General features: G+C 34.8%; 1 protein-coding gene across 7 annotated transcripts in view; it reads left to right on the forward strand.

Annotated features, from left to right (window-relative positions):
• The window catches only part of LOC145997186 (protein lap4-like), a 320,630-nt gene extending 304,074 nt beyond the window's left edge, over positions 1-16,556 (forward strand). For 5 of the 7 annotated variants that reach the window (XM_083133899.1, XM_083133901.1, XM_083133906.1 and 2 more), the window contains 3 exons: positions 3,031-3,180; positions 10,277-10,489; positions 14,825-16,556. In XM_083133899.1, the coding sequence (XP_082990025.1) occupies positions 3,031-3,180; positions 10,277-10,489; positions 14,825-15,022 (561 nt within the window). In that variant the 3' untranslated portion in view covers positions 15,023-16,556. The remainder of the gene's footprint in view (positions 1-3,030; positions 3,181-10,276; positions 10,490-14,824) is intronic. The other 2 variants (XM_083133902.1, XM_083133903.1) reach the window with 2 other exon arrangements.
• Positions 16,557-16,789: the final 233 nt, after the last annotated feature.

Here is a 16,789-nt window from a genome sequence, read left to right on the forward strand (position 1 = left end):
GGATAGGTATTTTATCCTGATCATGTAATGTAAACAAGTTATTAGCCTTGTACTTAAATGAATCCTTGTGATAAACATAGTATTTTATTATTTCTCCTTTTCTTTGTGGTTATTATGTACACTTAATTTAACCAGCACTCTCTTAGTAATGTCCTTGTTCCTTTCTTCTGTACAAATTTGTATATTTTTATTTCTTCAGTCCAACCATTCTTCTCCATCTTGGGGAAAGTTTTGTAAACAATTTTGCAAAAAGTGAAAAATTGCTGAATCAGCATTATGTTCTATGAATTGCAAAATACTTCTACATTGTTAGCAGCAGATATTTTTTTTCTTTAATTCTCTTCCTTCCTTCATCCTGTACTTGAAGTAACTAAAAAGTTCTTACATTTGTTATTGTTCTTTCTTTTCTTTCATTTTATTGACTTTGAATAATCGTTTCCTTGGTCCTTGGGAAAAACTTGATAAAGGTTGTGTGTTTTGGTGATGTATCAGTCAGTGGCAATGGTACGTGTGTAGTGTGTTTCTCCTTAACTGTTATTATGTTTTATGGCTGTGATCATGTAGTCGTCTGCTTTGTGCATTGAAGGTATCACCTTTCATATGGACAGACATCCAGTCTGCAAGAAGAGAGTGAGGAAAGGGATGTGTGGAGGGGCAAGATTTGTTCAATGTTATTGACCTGTGAGGTATTAATGGAGAGATAGTGATGTTATAGACTGGGGACAGTATTGTTTACTGCATTAATGCCAGTGCTGGCCAGTGTGCTGCTATTCACTCAATTTGTTTATTGTAACTGATTTCTGATTGCTCTAGTTTTGTTTGGTGGGACAGGGAAACCTACTTTAAAAGCTTGGAAGAGACCTCATAAGAGCGTGGATTTAGTCTGCAGCTTGTGGACATTGTCAAAGCAGTAACACTGGTTAAAAGACAAAATATGAATTCCCAGGCTGATCAACTGGCAAATTGCTCTTCAGCAAATTCTTCTTCTTCCTCCCCGTGCAGGTCTGGGTAACCAAACCCCATTCTTCAACTACAAAAATTTATCATTGCATTGGCGATATGGTCTTCCTAAATTTCTTTTTCTGTTTGGCCTGTAATTGAATAATGTTGGAGGCAAACGGCTATCTGGTATCCTCAGAACATGTTGATTCCACTTTAACTGATATTTTTAATTTTCTTCCACCATTACTTCGACCTTCCATTTATTCCGAATTTATTCACTTCTAATTTTGTCTCGTAAGGTTACTCCACTTCAAGACCACAAAAATCTCATTTGTGAACAATTTATTCTAGTTTTATCCTGTTGCGAAGAGTCCAACATTTGCTACCATATAGAAGAGCTAGTTTTGAAATTATGTTATGGTATCTACTTCGAATTTCTTTTCTCATTTGTTTTCCAAAATTTCTCTTCAAAATTCCATTTAGTCTATTATATTCTATTAAATTTTTCTCAACATCTTTTTGGTGTTTGAACTGTGAAAGATGGCTTCCCAAATGTACAAAATCTGTTACCTGTTCAATTATTTTATCGTTTATCAGCAAATTGATGTAAATAATAACATGGAGAAATTACGTGTCACCAGAGTCAAAGAGGCTGCCTTTTAGCTTTGTATTTTGCAACTGGTGACATTGTCTACGTGGTGCAAATGATACAGCAATGAGCTTTGTAGTGTGTTCTCTTGATACTTTTTGTTCCTCTCCATTTTTTAAACTTGAGGAAAGATAACACTAAACAAAATTATGATTTTGACGAGGTATGCTGTTTAGTAGTGGCCGAATTTTCAGTTGCTTTCATGGTATGAGTTTTGAAACCTTCACACCCTTTTCTCTTGTGGGCCTTGAAGAGTCTATACCCGACATTTCTTTGTCAGTACATTCCTTTATTCAACTCCAAAGTGTAGTTAGTAAGGTTCAGTTGAATTATTGATTTTTCCTTTGTGCTTTTATCTTTGTTTACTTAGACCATGTCCAAAAGGTGCAAGTTCGTACTTGAAACAAACACCCTCAAAGAATGGTGTTGCACTTTGTTCTTTAAGTCGTGGACTGGAAGCGAAAGTCTTTTGAATTGCACTTCGATTGCAGCTCCAAATACGATCAATAGTTAAAACTGAGTACTCGTTGTTTTTCCCGCATTTTAAACACTTATTTTTCACCATTGAAATCACATAGCATTTTGAAATGTTCTTATGCATACATTTCCACACATAAGAACTTCAACCAACAACTTGCTGGCTTTCTACCTCTGTGATTTCAAATAAATGAACGAGCGCAGGAACCAAGTGATCAAGCCTGCAATGATCCGCGCTGTGGTCTCCATTGCTCGTTTAGTTGGCGCTTTGGAACTGCACTAGGTTATGTCACTTCCGTCAAGACCATACTTCGAGTCTGCTCTTTGTACCTTTCGGACACAGCCATAGCCTGTCTGCCCTGAATGACATGGGCATTAATGCTTGGCTGGAACTTTGGCCTTTGCCAGGGCAACTGTTTTCGAATTTTCCTCTCGAAAAGTGCTATTGATATTCCATAATGTGAAAAATTAAATTTGCTTAGAATTTCTTCCAGAGCGTTCATGTGAACCTTTGTGTAAATCACTGTTGTCTAGTTATTATTAATAATTTAATAGACTTACATCCATGTTTGGGGAATGAAAGATGCGGTACTATAATAAATACACATAATCGAATTACTAACTTTATTTGCGAGACTTATTTTTAGTGGTTCTATTAATTTCAGTGGCTGCCACCACCATCCAATGTTTTTACACAATGTAGTATACAATGTAATCCGTTTTTATCCCTATTTATTTACTGTCAGCAACACACATGGATGGCCAACACTATCACATCGAAAAATATGACATGAAAACAGTTTTGAAATATGAGTTTACAGAACTATATCTGTACACTTTATCCATGTATTGTCTTCAAAATATATTGTGGCACATCACACTGTAGAATATTTGTGTGCTTGTTAATCATTGCTTTATTTTGGGTTTGTTTTTGTTTATTTTTGTGCTTCTTAATCACGTAGGATGCTTTGCAAGCACAGATGGTGATTAAGAAAATGAGTGAAATGATTGAAGGGAAGGATGCTAAATCACCCAATCACATGTCAGAGAATGAGTGCGTCATCACAACAAACAACAATGAGGAAAAGACAGATTTGGAAAATAATTTGTCTGTAAGTACTTCATACGATTCATTCTACTGGTAGCTGTAAGGACTAGTACAACATTTCTATGGTTTTCTGATGCTTGTGAATTACAGATCACAGTAAATATGTACACATATAAACAAACGGTAAAGGAAAACACTACAGATGTAATTGTCCTTTTACATAACCACCTTGTGATAGTGTGATTCCATCTTGTAATATGTATGTAAATTTATGTGTGTGTGTGTTGATATATTATGCAGTCATTGTCCAAATTTGTGATACATTACGTGATCAAAATGCCCATGAAATTGTCTTTTCTTGGTTGTACCTTCCAATAATCTGTATCTTTTCTTGAGGACCTGCCTGTAGACGTGTGGATCAACTAAAGATACTGTTGGATACTATTTCGTAGCCACTCCCAGGGTGTCTACCAGTCTGAAAAAACTTGGAAAAGTCAGGGAAATTTCTTTTGTTTCTTGAAAAACCTAAATTTTCGTGAAAGTGCACTAAAAATATGATAGGTTCTTGGATAAAGAAGAAAAGGACAAGCAAGAAATTTTAAATGTATTGCACACAAAGTATACTACAGTTTGATATACTGATTATTACCAGCAGTAACAGTATAAATTGTGCATTAACTACTCTAGGAAGGGGGGTCATGTTTTGAACTACTATATTTTCAACTAGGAATTTACTGCAGTAAGTGGCTATTGGCATTTACCACATTTTTGTGGCAATATTTGAGATTTTTTTTGTACATATTAGGATTAATACATATATATATTTCTAAATTTCACTGTAATTATGTATTATTTATACTAATTGTTATAACTTCTATGTAAAAAAGAATTCATTAGTCAATATGTGGCAAGTATTATGTAAAAGCTCACCCCTCTGATGCCCCTATCCAACAGTCACTTTCTGTGCAGTTTCTGTTCTCGTTATTACTTTTAACTTTGTTTAGTGGGTCTCTAGGTGTGATGTTTAGCTAAAATATAGTGTCCTTATACAAATATGTAAATACATGATTTGGTCTGGAAAATTTTAGTTACTGGTCTGGAAAACCTGGAAAAGTCAGGGAATTTTGTTTTTTACGAAATTGTAGACACCCTGCACTCCACATTTATACGTTTTCTCCTTGTTCATACATGTGCACCCATTGATACACAGTTACTCTCAGCAGTGTAATTAAAAAACAAATGAGTTTTTAATAGGGATGCATCAGTATAAAATTATTGGCAATATTAATAAAGTATTGATTAAAAATTACCAAATTGATAACCGATATTCCACCAATCTAATACATAATAGTAAATATTCCATGAAGGACCTAAAATGTTTCATTTCACCTTCTTCATTTCTGTTCGTAACTAAGAGACTACCATGAGTTTTAACTGCATATTTAGACGTACGTTACAAAACCAAAATTATGAATTACATGTTTATATTCATAAAAATAATAAAATAGCAGAATTCAACCCAAAATTTCAGGCCATTTATACATGTAACAAAGCAGTAAAATTATCAGGAATTTGACCAATACACAAATATACCATTTGTATTGATCAGTGCTGGTACGGTGCTAATTTATCTGTCCCATCCTCAGTTTTAATGTACTTTTTGAAATGCATAACATAGTTGAAATTAGGGATGAAATTGATGCGAAATTTTGGCCGATACCAATGAAGTTGTAATGTAAAATTTACCAATACTGATAACCGATATCTTACCAATCCGATATAAAATTTCAAATGGTTCATTGACCTCCTTAATAAATGTATGTCACCAGATGATTACAATGCAAAATAAGCTGCATATTTAGACATTTACTTTAAAAAACAGAGCATGAAAATTGTATGTTTATATCCACAAAAATTGTTAAAAATGGTAGGATATTGCACTAAATTATAAGCTATTTTTTGAGATATCGGATTGGTAAAATTATCTGTAATTTTACTAATACACCAATATGCCTATGCCAGCCTATACCAATATAGTACCTATTAATCAGTTCCATCTCTATTTGAGAAAGAAAGAGATATTATCCCTTTTTTCTCTACAGTGTGTCCTGCAAATGTTAATGCCCAATAGCTTTAAATTCTGTGTATGTGCAAGAGTTCGTAGTAATTAAAATTAAAGAGAATGTGTCTCTATACCTATTTAGTTGTGTGCACATATGTGTGTATGTTGTCTGCATACTTACTTTACCTGTATACAAATATCACACAAAATCCAAAAATTATAGGATAGTTTTACAGTTCAACTTAATTTCTGTATTTACAATTTTGAATTTGAATTTTATTTTTATTTATCAAATAATTGTTTTTGTTATAACTGGTAAATACTTAATTGTGTTCTGAAATTTTGAAATTTTAGCCAAGAGACGATGTAGCACTGGCAAATAAAGCACTCATTAAATATGCTGTCATAACACTAAATTGAAAGCAGCATATTTAACAGGTACATGCTATATTCATTAGGACTGATTTTTTCCACTTTTTCCCCATACTATTACTGATAACGCACTTATACCGATACAACTTTAAAATTGAAACAATTGAAAGTAGTTCAGAATAGATATACATTTTAAAATAACCAGGGCTCGGCCTAAAAAATCTTTGAAAAAATACTTGTAGAATGACCTTAAAATTATTTAAAAATGACCTAAAAATAACTATCACTAGGGTCATGCATATTTCATTTTTGACGAAAACATGAAATGTGAAATAACACACTGTAATGTTAATGTTTCAAGTTCCTGAAAGATGTTTTGTCACGAAATGATGCGAAATAGACTCTTAAACATGAAAATTTACCGTTTATATACAGATGCTACAATTTCTGAAGTCTGAAGTATCCTGCGAGTTATGCAATTCACGGAAAATTGTTTAATTCTGCTGTAAATATTTGAGAAGCAAAAATGAACCCCTTTATACAGAAATAAACCTAATATTTTGGTAATGATTTAATGCGCTATTAGAAGGGATATGTTTATTTTGTGTAATAGTGCAGTTTTTAAATCAAATTTGGGATTATATTCACATTTTTAAAACCAAAATGTCATTTTATATACCGCTTTTTCACTGCTATAACAGTGAAATTTCATTTTATTTACCGCTTTTGAACCCGAAATTGACTCTGTTTTTATTCCAAAATTTTGCTTTTTCATTTACCAAAAATATGTGCCTCTAACTATCACCTAAAATGAAAGCTTTATTTTTTCCTAAATTACAAGAGATTACTTGAATCATTTTATAAAATCCATTGTTTGGTGGTTTAAACTACTGAAGCGAAGAAAAAAGCTAATGTAGTTTTCTTTATTTTTACTACAAGGTTACATAAAATATGCCGCAAGTTATTTCTGTACAAGTCACGTCCTTTCAGAGTGCACAAGACAGTACATAAGCATCTTAAAATGCAGTTGTGTTTCGCATGCATCAGATCATAATTTTTTAATGTTGCGAGTTTATGTTGTTACTTTAAACCACAGGAAAAAAATAAATTACCACAATTGGTTATTTAATCCATTGCAAGAGATTTCAGTTAAAAATAATAGTGTGCTTTTGCATTGACTGTATTTTCGACTTGCTAAAAATAAATCCATGTTAGGAAATATAATTTATGCTAGCAAATGCATTTAAAATTCACAATACAACAGGGAAGGAGCAAAAATAAACCTAAAAAATAATAAAAATGCAAAAAAATTGGCAAAATAATACTGAGGAATGACCTAAAAGCCAAAAAAGACCAGAGAATGTAAAATAAACTGTTTTCTGGTTCTAAGTGAAGCGAAACAAACTACTATCTGGTTTAGCATTGTCTTCAAGGCCCAAAACAAAATATGATTTTTCATCAACTTCCGAGCCCTAATTAATAACTATATTGTATTTACATAACATAACTATTTAATTCACGATGGTTGCGGTAAACGCGGTTTAAAATTACTTACGTGAAATTTAGAAAATTTCGCACTACCCTTTTGTGAATGAAGACAGTGGATCTTCGAAATTAATAGGATTTATCCATTAAACTGTGCAATGCGGAAGTGCGAAATTTTCTAAATTTCACGTAAGTAATAACTATTTAGTCCCGAAAAAAAAAATTCTACATTGCTGGAGCCAAGTAATGAAAATTATGATAAATGGTTAGCTTAAGTGAAAGTTTCACAGATCATTTTGTAAAATTTCCAACTCCATTTTGTAAAATTTCCAACTCCCGCCAGAAACGTTTCAGCTGATACAGTAAAACCTTGTTAATCCAGACTAATAGGGGGGGATAAGTTGACCGATTTAACAAAAGACCATATTAACTGAAATGACCTAAAAGAACAGTAGATAGTGCATTAGAACTCCATTTATAGCAACAAAACACATTTATTATGGTGTATTTAAAGGTCATAGGCCTAAATACACAATACAGTACAGTAAAATGTAAAGCAATACTGTAGATACAATGCAGTACGCATGCACGCGATACCCATATTATGATGATGTGCCCGACAGACCTGGCTCTGCATTACTCGAAACTCTTGCAGTGGAAGTTGTTGACTTCGAGCCATATTTAAAACCTTGCATTCTGCTCTTTTTTTCTTTTGCCTTTTGCCTGTCTGGATGAAGCAAAGTCCAGCTTATCGGGGTCCGGATTAATGAGGTTTTACTGTATTTGAAACACGTACTTTCCAGTGTCAATACATTAACATTGATGTGGCTCACCACTAATGTTGACTTAACAAACGATTTTTGTAACAAAATGTAATGTACATACAAGAAGAATTAAGTATCTGTGAAGTTTTAAAAACAATTCAAACTTATCAGTCTATTTTATTTAGTTCATTACAAGACATATTTATCTACTTAGCATCCAATGTAAGCAGTATGTGGAATTGTAGAAGAGAGAACATTGTGTTTAATAGGCTTTGGGTCTAACTAAATTCGGAAACTAATCTTGTATTTCCTTTCAAATGACAATAATATACTTGACTTTTCTTTCTTTGTAGAGAGTATAACTGTGAATAATTTAATAACAAGAAAAAGTGCACATGTTCTTGTTAATAATAATAGCCAATCAATTTTGTACTTTTAACTGATTAAAATAATTTGAGCACATCGGCACTTGTGTCTTTTTGAATGCTTACACAATACAGGAACTAGCCTTTTATCAAATATTTAACAGTGGATGAAAGACCCTCCATGTTGGTGATAGAACTGACTTTCACAAAGAAACTTAAACAGTGAAACCTTGATTTTACATTCCCGGATTTTACATTTTCCTGCATTTTAAGTTTTTCCAGCTTTATCCCCTGAAAAATGTAAAATCGAGGCTCCACTGTATTTAGTTCGGTCGGAAAGGAATGAGTCCTACTTTGTGAATGGAACATGTTTTGTGCAACGTGACTGTTGTTCACTTAACAAGTGACCTTGCCCTGTTGCCAAGTGGAAGTGCAGAGTTTTCCTGCAAGTTGGTTCCATGGGACGGGAGTGCGAATGTGGCCAAGGGAGTCAACCCAAGATGCCCACCATTAAACAAGTTTCTGACACTATTACATGTAACAGACACTTGAACTGCCGCAACATGAAATGGGGTTACATCTGTACAGACTAGGGCCAACCTCAAATATCCTCCATACTCCGCTGGACCTTGTACCCTCTGATACGCCTTGTTTGACATTATGAAAGAGCCAATATGCGGCCAGAAATTCACCAATGCCAAGTCCTTACAAGAGGCTGTTCACCCTGGCATCATACCACCACAAAAGACAGGCACTTTTGTGAAGCTTCCAGACAGATGGCGTTGATGTATTGTCCAGCATGCCTAAAAATCTCAGGTGAATCTAATTTTACCCAACTGACCCTAATTTTACCCAACAGACCCAAATAAACTCCAAACAGCTAATTAGGCCTACCACTAGCTGCCTGTTTCAGCAACAGGTGTCAACCTTAGAATCCTTTCTCCCCAAAGCAGCCAACAGAAAAACAGGACATAATGTAACTGTTCTGCGCTGTCAATGGGCACGGGAGTTAGCTTGATTTGGGTATTGTTATTTGTATGTGGTAACATAGGCAATCGTGAACTTTCCAAATTGTCACTCACGAAGGACAACACACAGCCTCAATGAGGATTGTACTGACCCTAGTTCCAGATGCCAGAGCCTCATTAGCCTTCAAGATTGCAGTTAATCATGTAGTACTCTCATGTTGCATGTGAATAAGGCTCTAGTGGTTGGACAGTCAGTGTAATCCTTTATGGTGCTGCATGTTGTCCTTATATGTGCTTAAACGCCCCTTTACAGCCTCAACACTTAACATAAGTAATGAGATTTTAGACCTCAGCCTCTTAATTTTAGTTATGGTTAGGGGTTTGGCCCCAATAATGTAACGGGTGCAAGTAGCCGAAGTGCTGATGTATCCAAATGTTTATTTCAGTCAGCCAGTCCCAGTTCTCAGTCAACTGCAATGATGGAAGCAATCTAGATAAAATGCCTGAAAGGGAAGAAAGTAGTTATTAGGGGCATGCTACAGTTGTCAGTGTGTTCTAGGAGAAAGAAATGTTGATTTTTAATGCCCACTATATTTGAATAGAGCCACGTTGGTCTAGTCAGTAGAGCATCTGACTGCCATGTGGGATACCCGATTTTGATACCCAAGGTGGATGATCTAAGGTTGGAATTTTCTGGCTTTGTCCCTGCATAAAGTAGCTCTGGGGCTCACCCAGCCTCAAATAAATGGGAGCCTGCTGACAACTTTGGGGGATGAAGGTGGCTGGAGTTTGGTGCTGATCACATTACCTCCAAAATAGCTGCAATTGAAGAATTTTTGGAACCCTACCCTCACATCCCCTTATATATGCCTCATGGCATGGTGCATAGTGTGCAGCTACCCTTTTGTACTCTATTTGAATGAGTCTTTTTGCTCATAGAGTGATAATACAATGCAAAGAAGGAAAGTCCACAGTTGTACTGGCTATATTTTCTTTGTGTGTGTGTGTGTGTGTTTGTTTGTTAGTGTTTGTTATACTAAAAACAGGTATTTTCTTATGTTGTACAGTAGTAAACAGTAGGAAAAGAAAAGAAATGTGTAGCATGTTCGAACAACTAACCAGACTCACCTTTGTCTTCTGCTAGTTCCATCATGCTCCACCAGATTCCTTAAGGCCCTCTAGCGATGATTTCCCCAAATTGTTTGTAAGAAGCAAAGACGGTTCCACAAAGGTGCGTGAAACTGAAAGAGTTGTTGGAGAAACAGTGACTCAAAAAACGGAGGAGTTCACAGATGAAGTAACGGGGGAGCGAAAAGTTCGCACCGTAGAATACATAGAAAAGCTGATTGAACGAGAGGTACAGGTTTCACAGCCACATATTGCACGTTGTATTCTTCCGCAAGTGCACTTGCCCGGACACTCTCACTGTGGTGCATTTCTTCACGTCTGTGTGTTGCAACAGAGACTGGCATGCTAAGGAAGCAGATTTGTTGCTTGAACTGTGTAACTTTGGCATAGATAAGTTTTGTTTTCCTCTGTACAAACACAGTATTTTCTTTCCTTAGCATCTTAATCTACATGGGCTGTAAATTAAAAGTGGCAACACTGTCAGGAAGCGGTGATAGCACTGTGCATGTGCTATCAGGCATTGATCATTGTTAGGTGGGCCCCATGTCAATGTGTGCAGGATTTTGATTGATTTGGTGTTTTAAGTCCATTTTATGCACAACAAGGCTAATTGGGACTGGACCTACAGTTTACAGTGGGATCTGAACCACTATGTGCCTCCACCAGGTAACGAAACCCAGGACCCCTTGATTACAATTCAACGACGCTACCACTGTGCCATCGGGGAGGCACCAATGTGTGCAGGACCAAAAGTGGTCAGTGCAGTACAAATGTGTGCAGGACCAAAAGTGGTCAGTGCAGTGAGTACTGTTATGTATGTACGAGGTTGAAATGAACACCATTTTGTGTACTGCTCTAAAACATGTTTGCCAAGGTAAAACAACGATTTTGGATCAAAATACATGTGATCCATGGCAAAAGTAAACGAGAATGTCATCAATACTCTCATGAAGCCTGAAGTAAAAATACCTAGCCATATCTGATGGTTACACAATGGTGACAATATGGGGAATTTTCCTCATGTTCTCACTGACACATCTCAACCTCAAGAAATTCACTTACCCATTGTTCAACTATCAGATAGGGCTACGTACTGTTGCTACATGCTTTGTGCAAGGCTTGATGACATTCTCCTGCATTTTTGCCACTCGCCACCTGGATTTTGATCCACAAGCGCTGTTCTACCTTTGTAAACGTGTTTTACGGCAGTACACGAAATGGTGTTCATTTCAACTTCATACATAGACAACAGAACTCGCTGTACCGACCACTTTTGGTACTCCACACATCGACATGGGCCCCAACTGACGAAATGTTTCATAGCACATGCACGGTGTTACACCTCTTCCTGACAGTATTGCCACGTTTAAATTTACAGCACACATATTAAAGAAATGTATCTATCTTGAATTAATATGGTTGTGGTTAATGCTTTTGTTGGTCACGTTTGACACTGTTTCTCCACGAGCACAATATGTGTGGTATCATTGGGTTTTATGCTATGTAACATCAGCTTTGCTGAGTTTTAATATTGTATGTAAGTAGTGAGAGACGTTAGAGGATTTCTACAATACATTTGAACTGTAGATATCCTGTAGTGTTATAGTTTATAAGCTTCAATAACAACAGGATTGCCACGTCGTTGGGTTGGGTTGCTTTTAGTTGAACGCACTTATAGATGTAGTTGGAATTTTAGATATGACCAGAGCTGATTTCAGTACTTTTCTTTCAAAGTATAGATATTTTATACATAGAATAATGTATATTTCACAACGTCATAAAACCCCCACCATTTATACTTGTTAACATTGCACTGTAATTCTGTATCTGAGAAATGGCTAGGTTCTTCTTAAAGGTTTGCATAACCACTTTTTATAGATGGAAAATAGTATACAGTTATTTTAAATGGTTTCTGTTTGTTTTTCTTGCTTCTGGAAGTGTAGAGTGACTAGTCATGTAAGGTTGGTTGTGTGTTGTGTGTGTGTGTGGTTACCTTGGCTTGAGAAAGTTCTGGGAAACCAGGATGAAACATTGCAAGAAAAATAAAATAAAAACCACTTAAAATAACTATATTATTTTGCATCAAGAAATTGCTATTCTGCTATTGCTGGCAGTTAAAATATGATGGTTCTAAAATGTTTTTCTGCCAATAATATCCAAGCTGCTGCTTATTGTGTGGCAATCCTGAGTTTAGAGTTAGAGTGCTCATTAGTAAGTAGTGTGTTTTAGTGGTAGATTGTAGAATAATACATAATATTACAATTAATTATAGCTTTTGTAGAAAATAGCAGTTTGTGTAAAAGTTTGATAGGAATGTATTCTTAGACAGTGTATATTTTAGAAACTTTGTTTCACAGTGAGAGGAAGGGAACTTGAGTAGAAAATTTTCTGAATGAAAACCTGTTGCAGTTCATCATTGCTAATATATATTGCTTGGATTGTTTTATGTGTAGTGACATGTAATCTAATTTCTGTTTTGCAGATTTATGTTTTAGTGCCTGCAATTCTAAATTACAAAATGAAGTATATAGAACTCTATAGTCGCAGTGAAAGTTGAATATTTCAATATACTAGTACCAGCCATTTTGTGTGTGTGTGTACAACACCCTTATCTGTGGAAATATTCATTTGCTTATTTCCAGTTTGCAGGTGGTATTTGAAGAGGGGGATAAGGGGAAATTCCCCCTTCTGGTCTCTGCATCTCTCCTCTGTGTTTGCCAATTTTTTGGTCTGTGGGGGATTATATACAGGGTGTCCCAAAAGTCATGAAACCAAAACTTTGAACATGTGTAACTTTTGTACAAAAAGCGATAGAAACATGAACCTTGCCCTGGGTATTTATTTTGTCTATGTAGATATTTTTTAAACATTAAACAAGAAAATGAATGTAGTGTTTAGTATGGGGGAAAAGTTACTAGGGGTAAAAAGTTTTTGTACAAAGTAAAAAGAAACAAGAATACAGTTATGGAGTTGCCTGCAATAATTTTTGATGGGTATCGGTGTGTGGGTATTTATCAAAATGCAAGAAGAACAATGCATTTTAATGTATTCCAGGTAATTTATGAGGTTAATTATGAAATTTCCAGTAAAAAGGATGTTTTTTTGATACTACAAGGTGTACTGGTAGTATTGGTCATGTCTGGGGACTCTACCAGGTGTGCCCGATATCTGACTATATTATTCAATGAATGCCAAGATGATGTAAAAGATTTGAAATTTATCGTATAAGAAAATAGGTAGGTTAGGTTTGTATATTTCTGCAGATCCTCCAAGATCCCTCATTCGCTTAAAAGTAACAGCCAGTGCCAGTGACTAAATTTGAACCAATACAGTATCAATTCAACTGGTATCATTTGATATTGATTGGTATATATGTCAGTATTGGCTCAGCTACAGTAAAAATCCATCACATACACTTTGTACAGCAAATGCTCAGTTTGTAGGCCCCAATGAACACATGATCATACCTTCAGATTGTTACTGCTTAACTTGAAAGGTTGCTATACACTGCAGATGTACTAAGGTAAGGGCAATGAAACCGTTAAATAATGATCATGGATTTCACATTTTCTTGTGTATTATTAAGTTCTTTAGGTTCATTGGAAAATGTGTAATAAAGCATTGACTATATACTATTTAAAAATAAATGGCAAACATTTAGAACATATCACCATATGAGAACCATAGGAACATAACTCCAAAAATGTGCTGTTCTACTCACTTCAAAAAGCTATATTTTGAGTGAGATCGATGTATTTCCACAAAAAATGAAGACATGTAACTATTTTACTACTGAGGAAAAGAAACACAGTAGTCTGACTCCAAATAGACGTATTCAAAGTGAGTGGCTATGTTAAAGAAACTGAATCCCACAAAATGTCCAAGGGACATTTACTTCGAGAAAGACAGGGTAATCCATTTTATATGTCAGAAAAGTAAACTGTTATATACAGGAGTTTATTGTAAATATCTCTGAGCAGTTCTTTGTAATATATGTAGAAAGGATAAAAGTTTTAAGTGAGTGTAGGTTTGCATACTTCACCCGCATTACTCTAGTGTACAGGGTAGACAAGAATGGTGGTCACACTGCGACACCATGTGCAGTGTCGTGTTGAGTGCTAATGTCCTGGGACATGAACTTGTGGCTCTCCTACACATGTACGTACGATTAAAAGGCAAGACATTCAAGCATTTTCTTGTATACTTTTCTGACATTTCAAACTGATCACCCTGTATAAATTTCAGAAGACAATGAAAAATAACAAAGTGAAGGTATTGTTCAAGCAACGTATGCAGTATTTCTAGAAATCTAAGATCAGTAAATTTTTTGGCAAAGGTTGGTAATCAATATACCAAATAATTGCCCCATTTCCTACTATGTATGGCACATCATTCTCAGTATGCACAGTATGTAAGATGGTTAGAAACTGGTATTAGCTCATACTGGATTTTTTTCAAGTCATAGCTGCATGCTTGTGTTCTGGTTCATGCAATGCATGCAGTTGTGTTTCAACTCATTGCCTTAGGTATTGTAAATTGCACATCGTTTCTTAATTATTTGCAGGTCGAAACGACAAAGGAAAAAATAATTTCCCTTGAACTGCGTAACCCAAAAGGTGAGTCAAGTCAGGTGAATGGGGAAGAACAGCACAGCCCCGATGAGGACACCACCCCTGTCTCCCCCACCCCATCCACAGAGGACCCCTCTGCCAATCCCAACAGAAGAAGAAGAAAGAAGAAGTCGAAGAAAGGGAAACATTGAGTGTTCCACGTAAATGTGACTAATCACAGTACTTTTTATACACATTTTTTTTTTTGGTGAAAAGTGCAGAAAATCTCATAATTTTGAGAAGATTGTGTTTGCACAAGTAAATAAGACATATTCAGTGGACTATTTGCATTCATATAAGCAATGCATGAAGCAGAATTGTATTTTCATGATTTTTTTTTTTTCAAAGTGACTTCCTATATGCCTAATACGATGGACATCACATTGTAACTGTTTTTCAATACTTAATATTCATTAAGACTTTTGCAATTGCAATGTACAAATGGATCATTCAGTCTGTGGCCAAGACAGCATTGTGCAGTGTTTTACTTTCTGAAGACAGTTTTTAATCTAATTAATTAATGAATCAAGCAAACAGATAAGAGACATCAAATGTTTTCTTACCTTGTTCAAAGAAGTATACATGCGGAGACCCTTATGAGTCCATGATTTTGCATTTTTACATATGTATGTTCATGACTGTGTGTGAGCATGTGTGCATGAGTATTTTCAATATAAAAATATCAGTAGTGATGAATCGCATGTATTGAAGGTGAGTTCATAAGTTGTGAATGAAACATTTTTTTGAATGGTTGACATTAATCATAATTATTCACTTTTTAAAGCCAAATTATTTAAATATATTATTAATAATAATAATAATAAAAGTAATTTTTCCACAGTGTACAGTGTAAATTCATATCTTTTTTAAGTATTTAACTCTGATCATGGTGATTTTTAACATGTTATAATCTGGCAGCTTAAAATGTGTTTTATCAAACATTTTTCTCCATTCCTTTTTCTGCTTTACTGACAGTATTTATCATTAGTTCTATTTGTCTTTGATTGAATAATCAGTTTTGAAGACATACAGGGACATGTGTACAAAGGGCCTTAATATATGTAAATTATTGTTGTAAAACTGTTAAATCAAATTGAGATTTCAGCTTGTTGGTGGTGCTTGGAAATAATAATGGTTGCCAAGCTATGCAGGGAATAGTTATACGCAATTATGTAAACAGTGGATTATTTTACAATTTAATTTAGAAAGTTTAATTTGTAACAGTTGTAAAGGTTCATAATTTCATTAACAATCAAATCACGTCATCTATGTTTACTGTTATAAGTCTATAAATAAACAAACAAGGTTTGTGTGTTATGTTCATTCTATGCTATTATTTTTGTTGTTGTTGCCTTGAAGGGAAGAGGCAATATAAAGTATCTTCTTATTAAATGTTGCTGTGCAGCCAACGTAATAAACTGGCTATAGTTTGGTGTTGGTATACAAATGCAGTGGTACTTACAAAATACGTTGTTACACACATGCAGAGTCTTATATATTCACGTATATATACAAGTATGTCTTGTTCTATCCAATTTTTTGTTCAGAGTTATCCATTATATTTTACCAGCAATGTAAAGAGAAATTTGTAACCTTTTTTAATAATATACTGATGTATGGTAAGGAGAATTGTAAATAAGGTCACATACTAAACAATTCTCAGAAAAAGAAAATAAATATTTTAGGTACCACTAAGTGCAGACAATTTTTTTTGTGTATGCATGATTTTATACATAATACAAATCCAATTTTTAGCATTAAGAAACCATCATGCAAGTACAGTGGATCCCGAATTTTACTTTCCCGGATTTTACATTTTCCCACACTTTTGGTCCCCTAAAAAAAGTAAAATCTAGATTCCACTGTATTAAGACATATATTTATGTCAGACATCAAGGACCTGGTGCTATTTTTTATAC

This window comes from Lepisma saccharinum, chromosome 13 (genome assembly GCF_977018435.1).
Source record: "Lepisma saccharinum chromosome 13, izLepSacc3.1, whole genome shotgun sequence".
In the NCBI taxonomy this organism is placed as follows: domain Eukaryota; kingdom Metazoa; phylum Arthropoda; class Insecta; order Zygentoma; family Lepismatidae; genus Lepisma; species Lepisma saccharinum.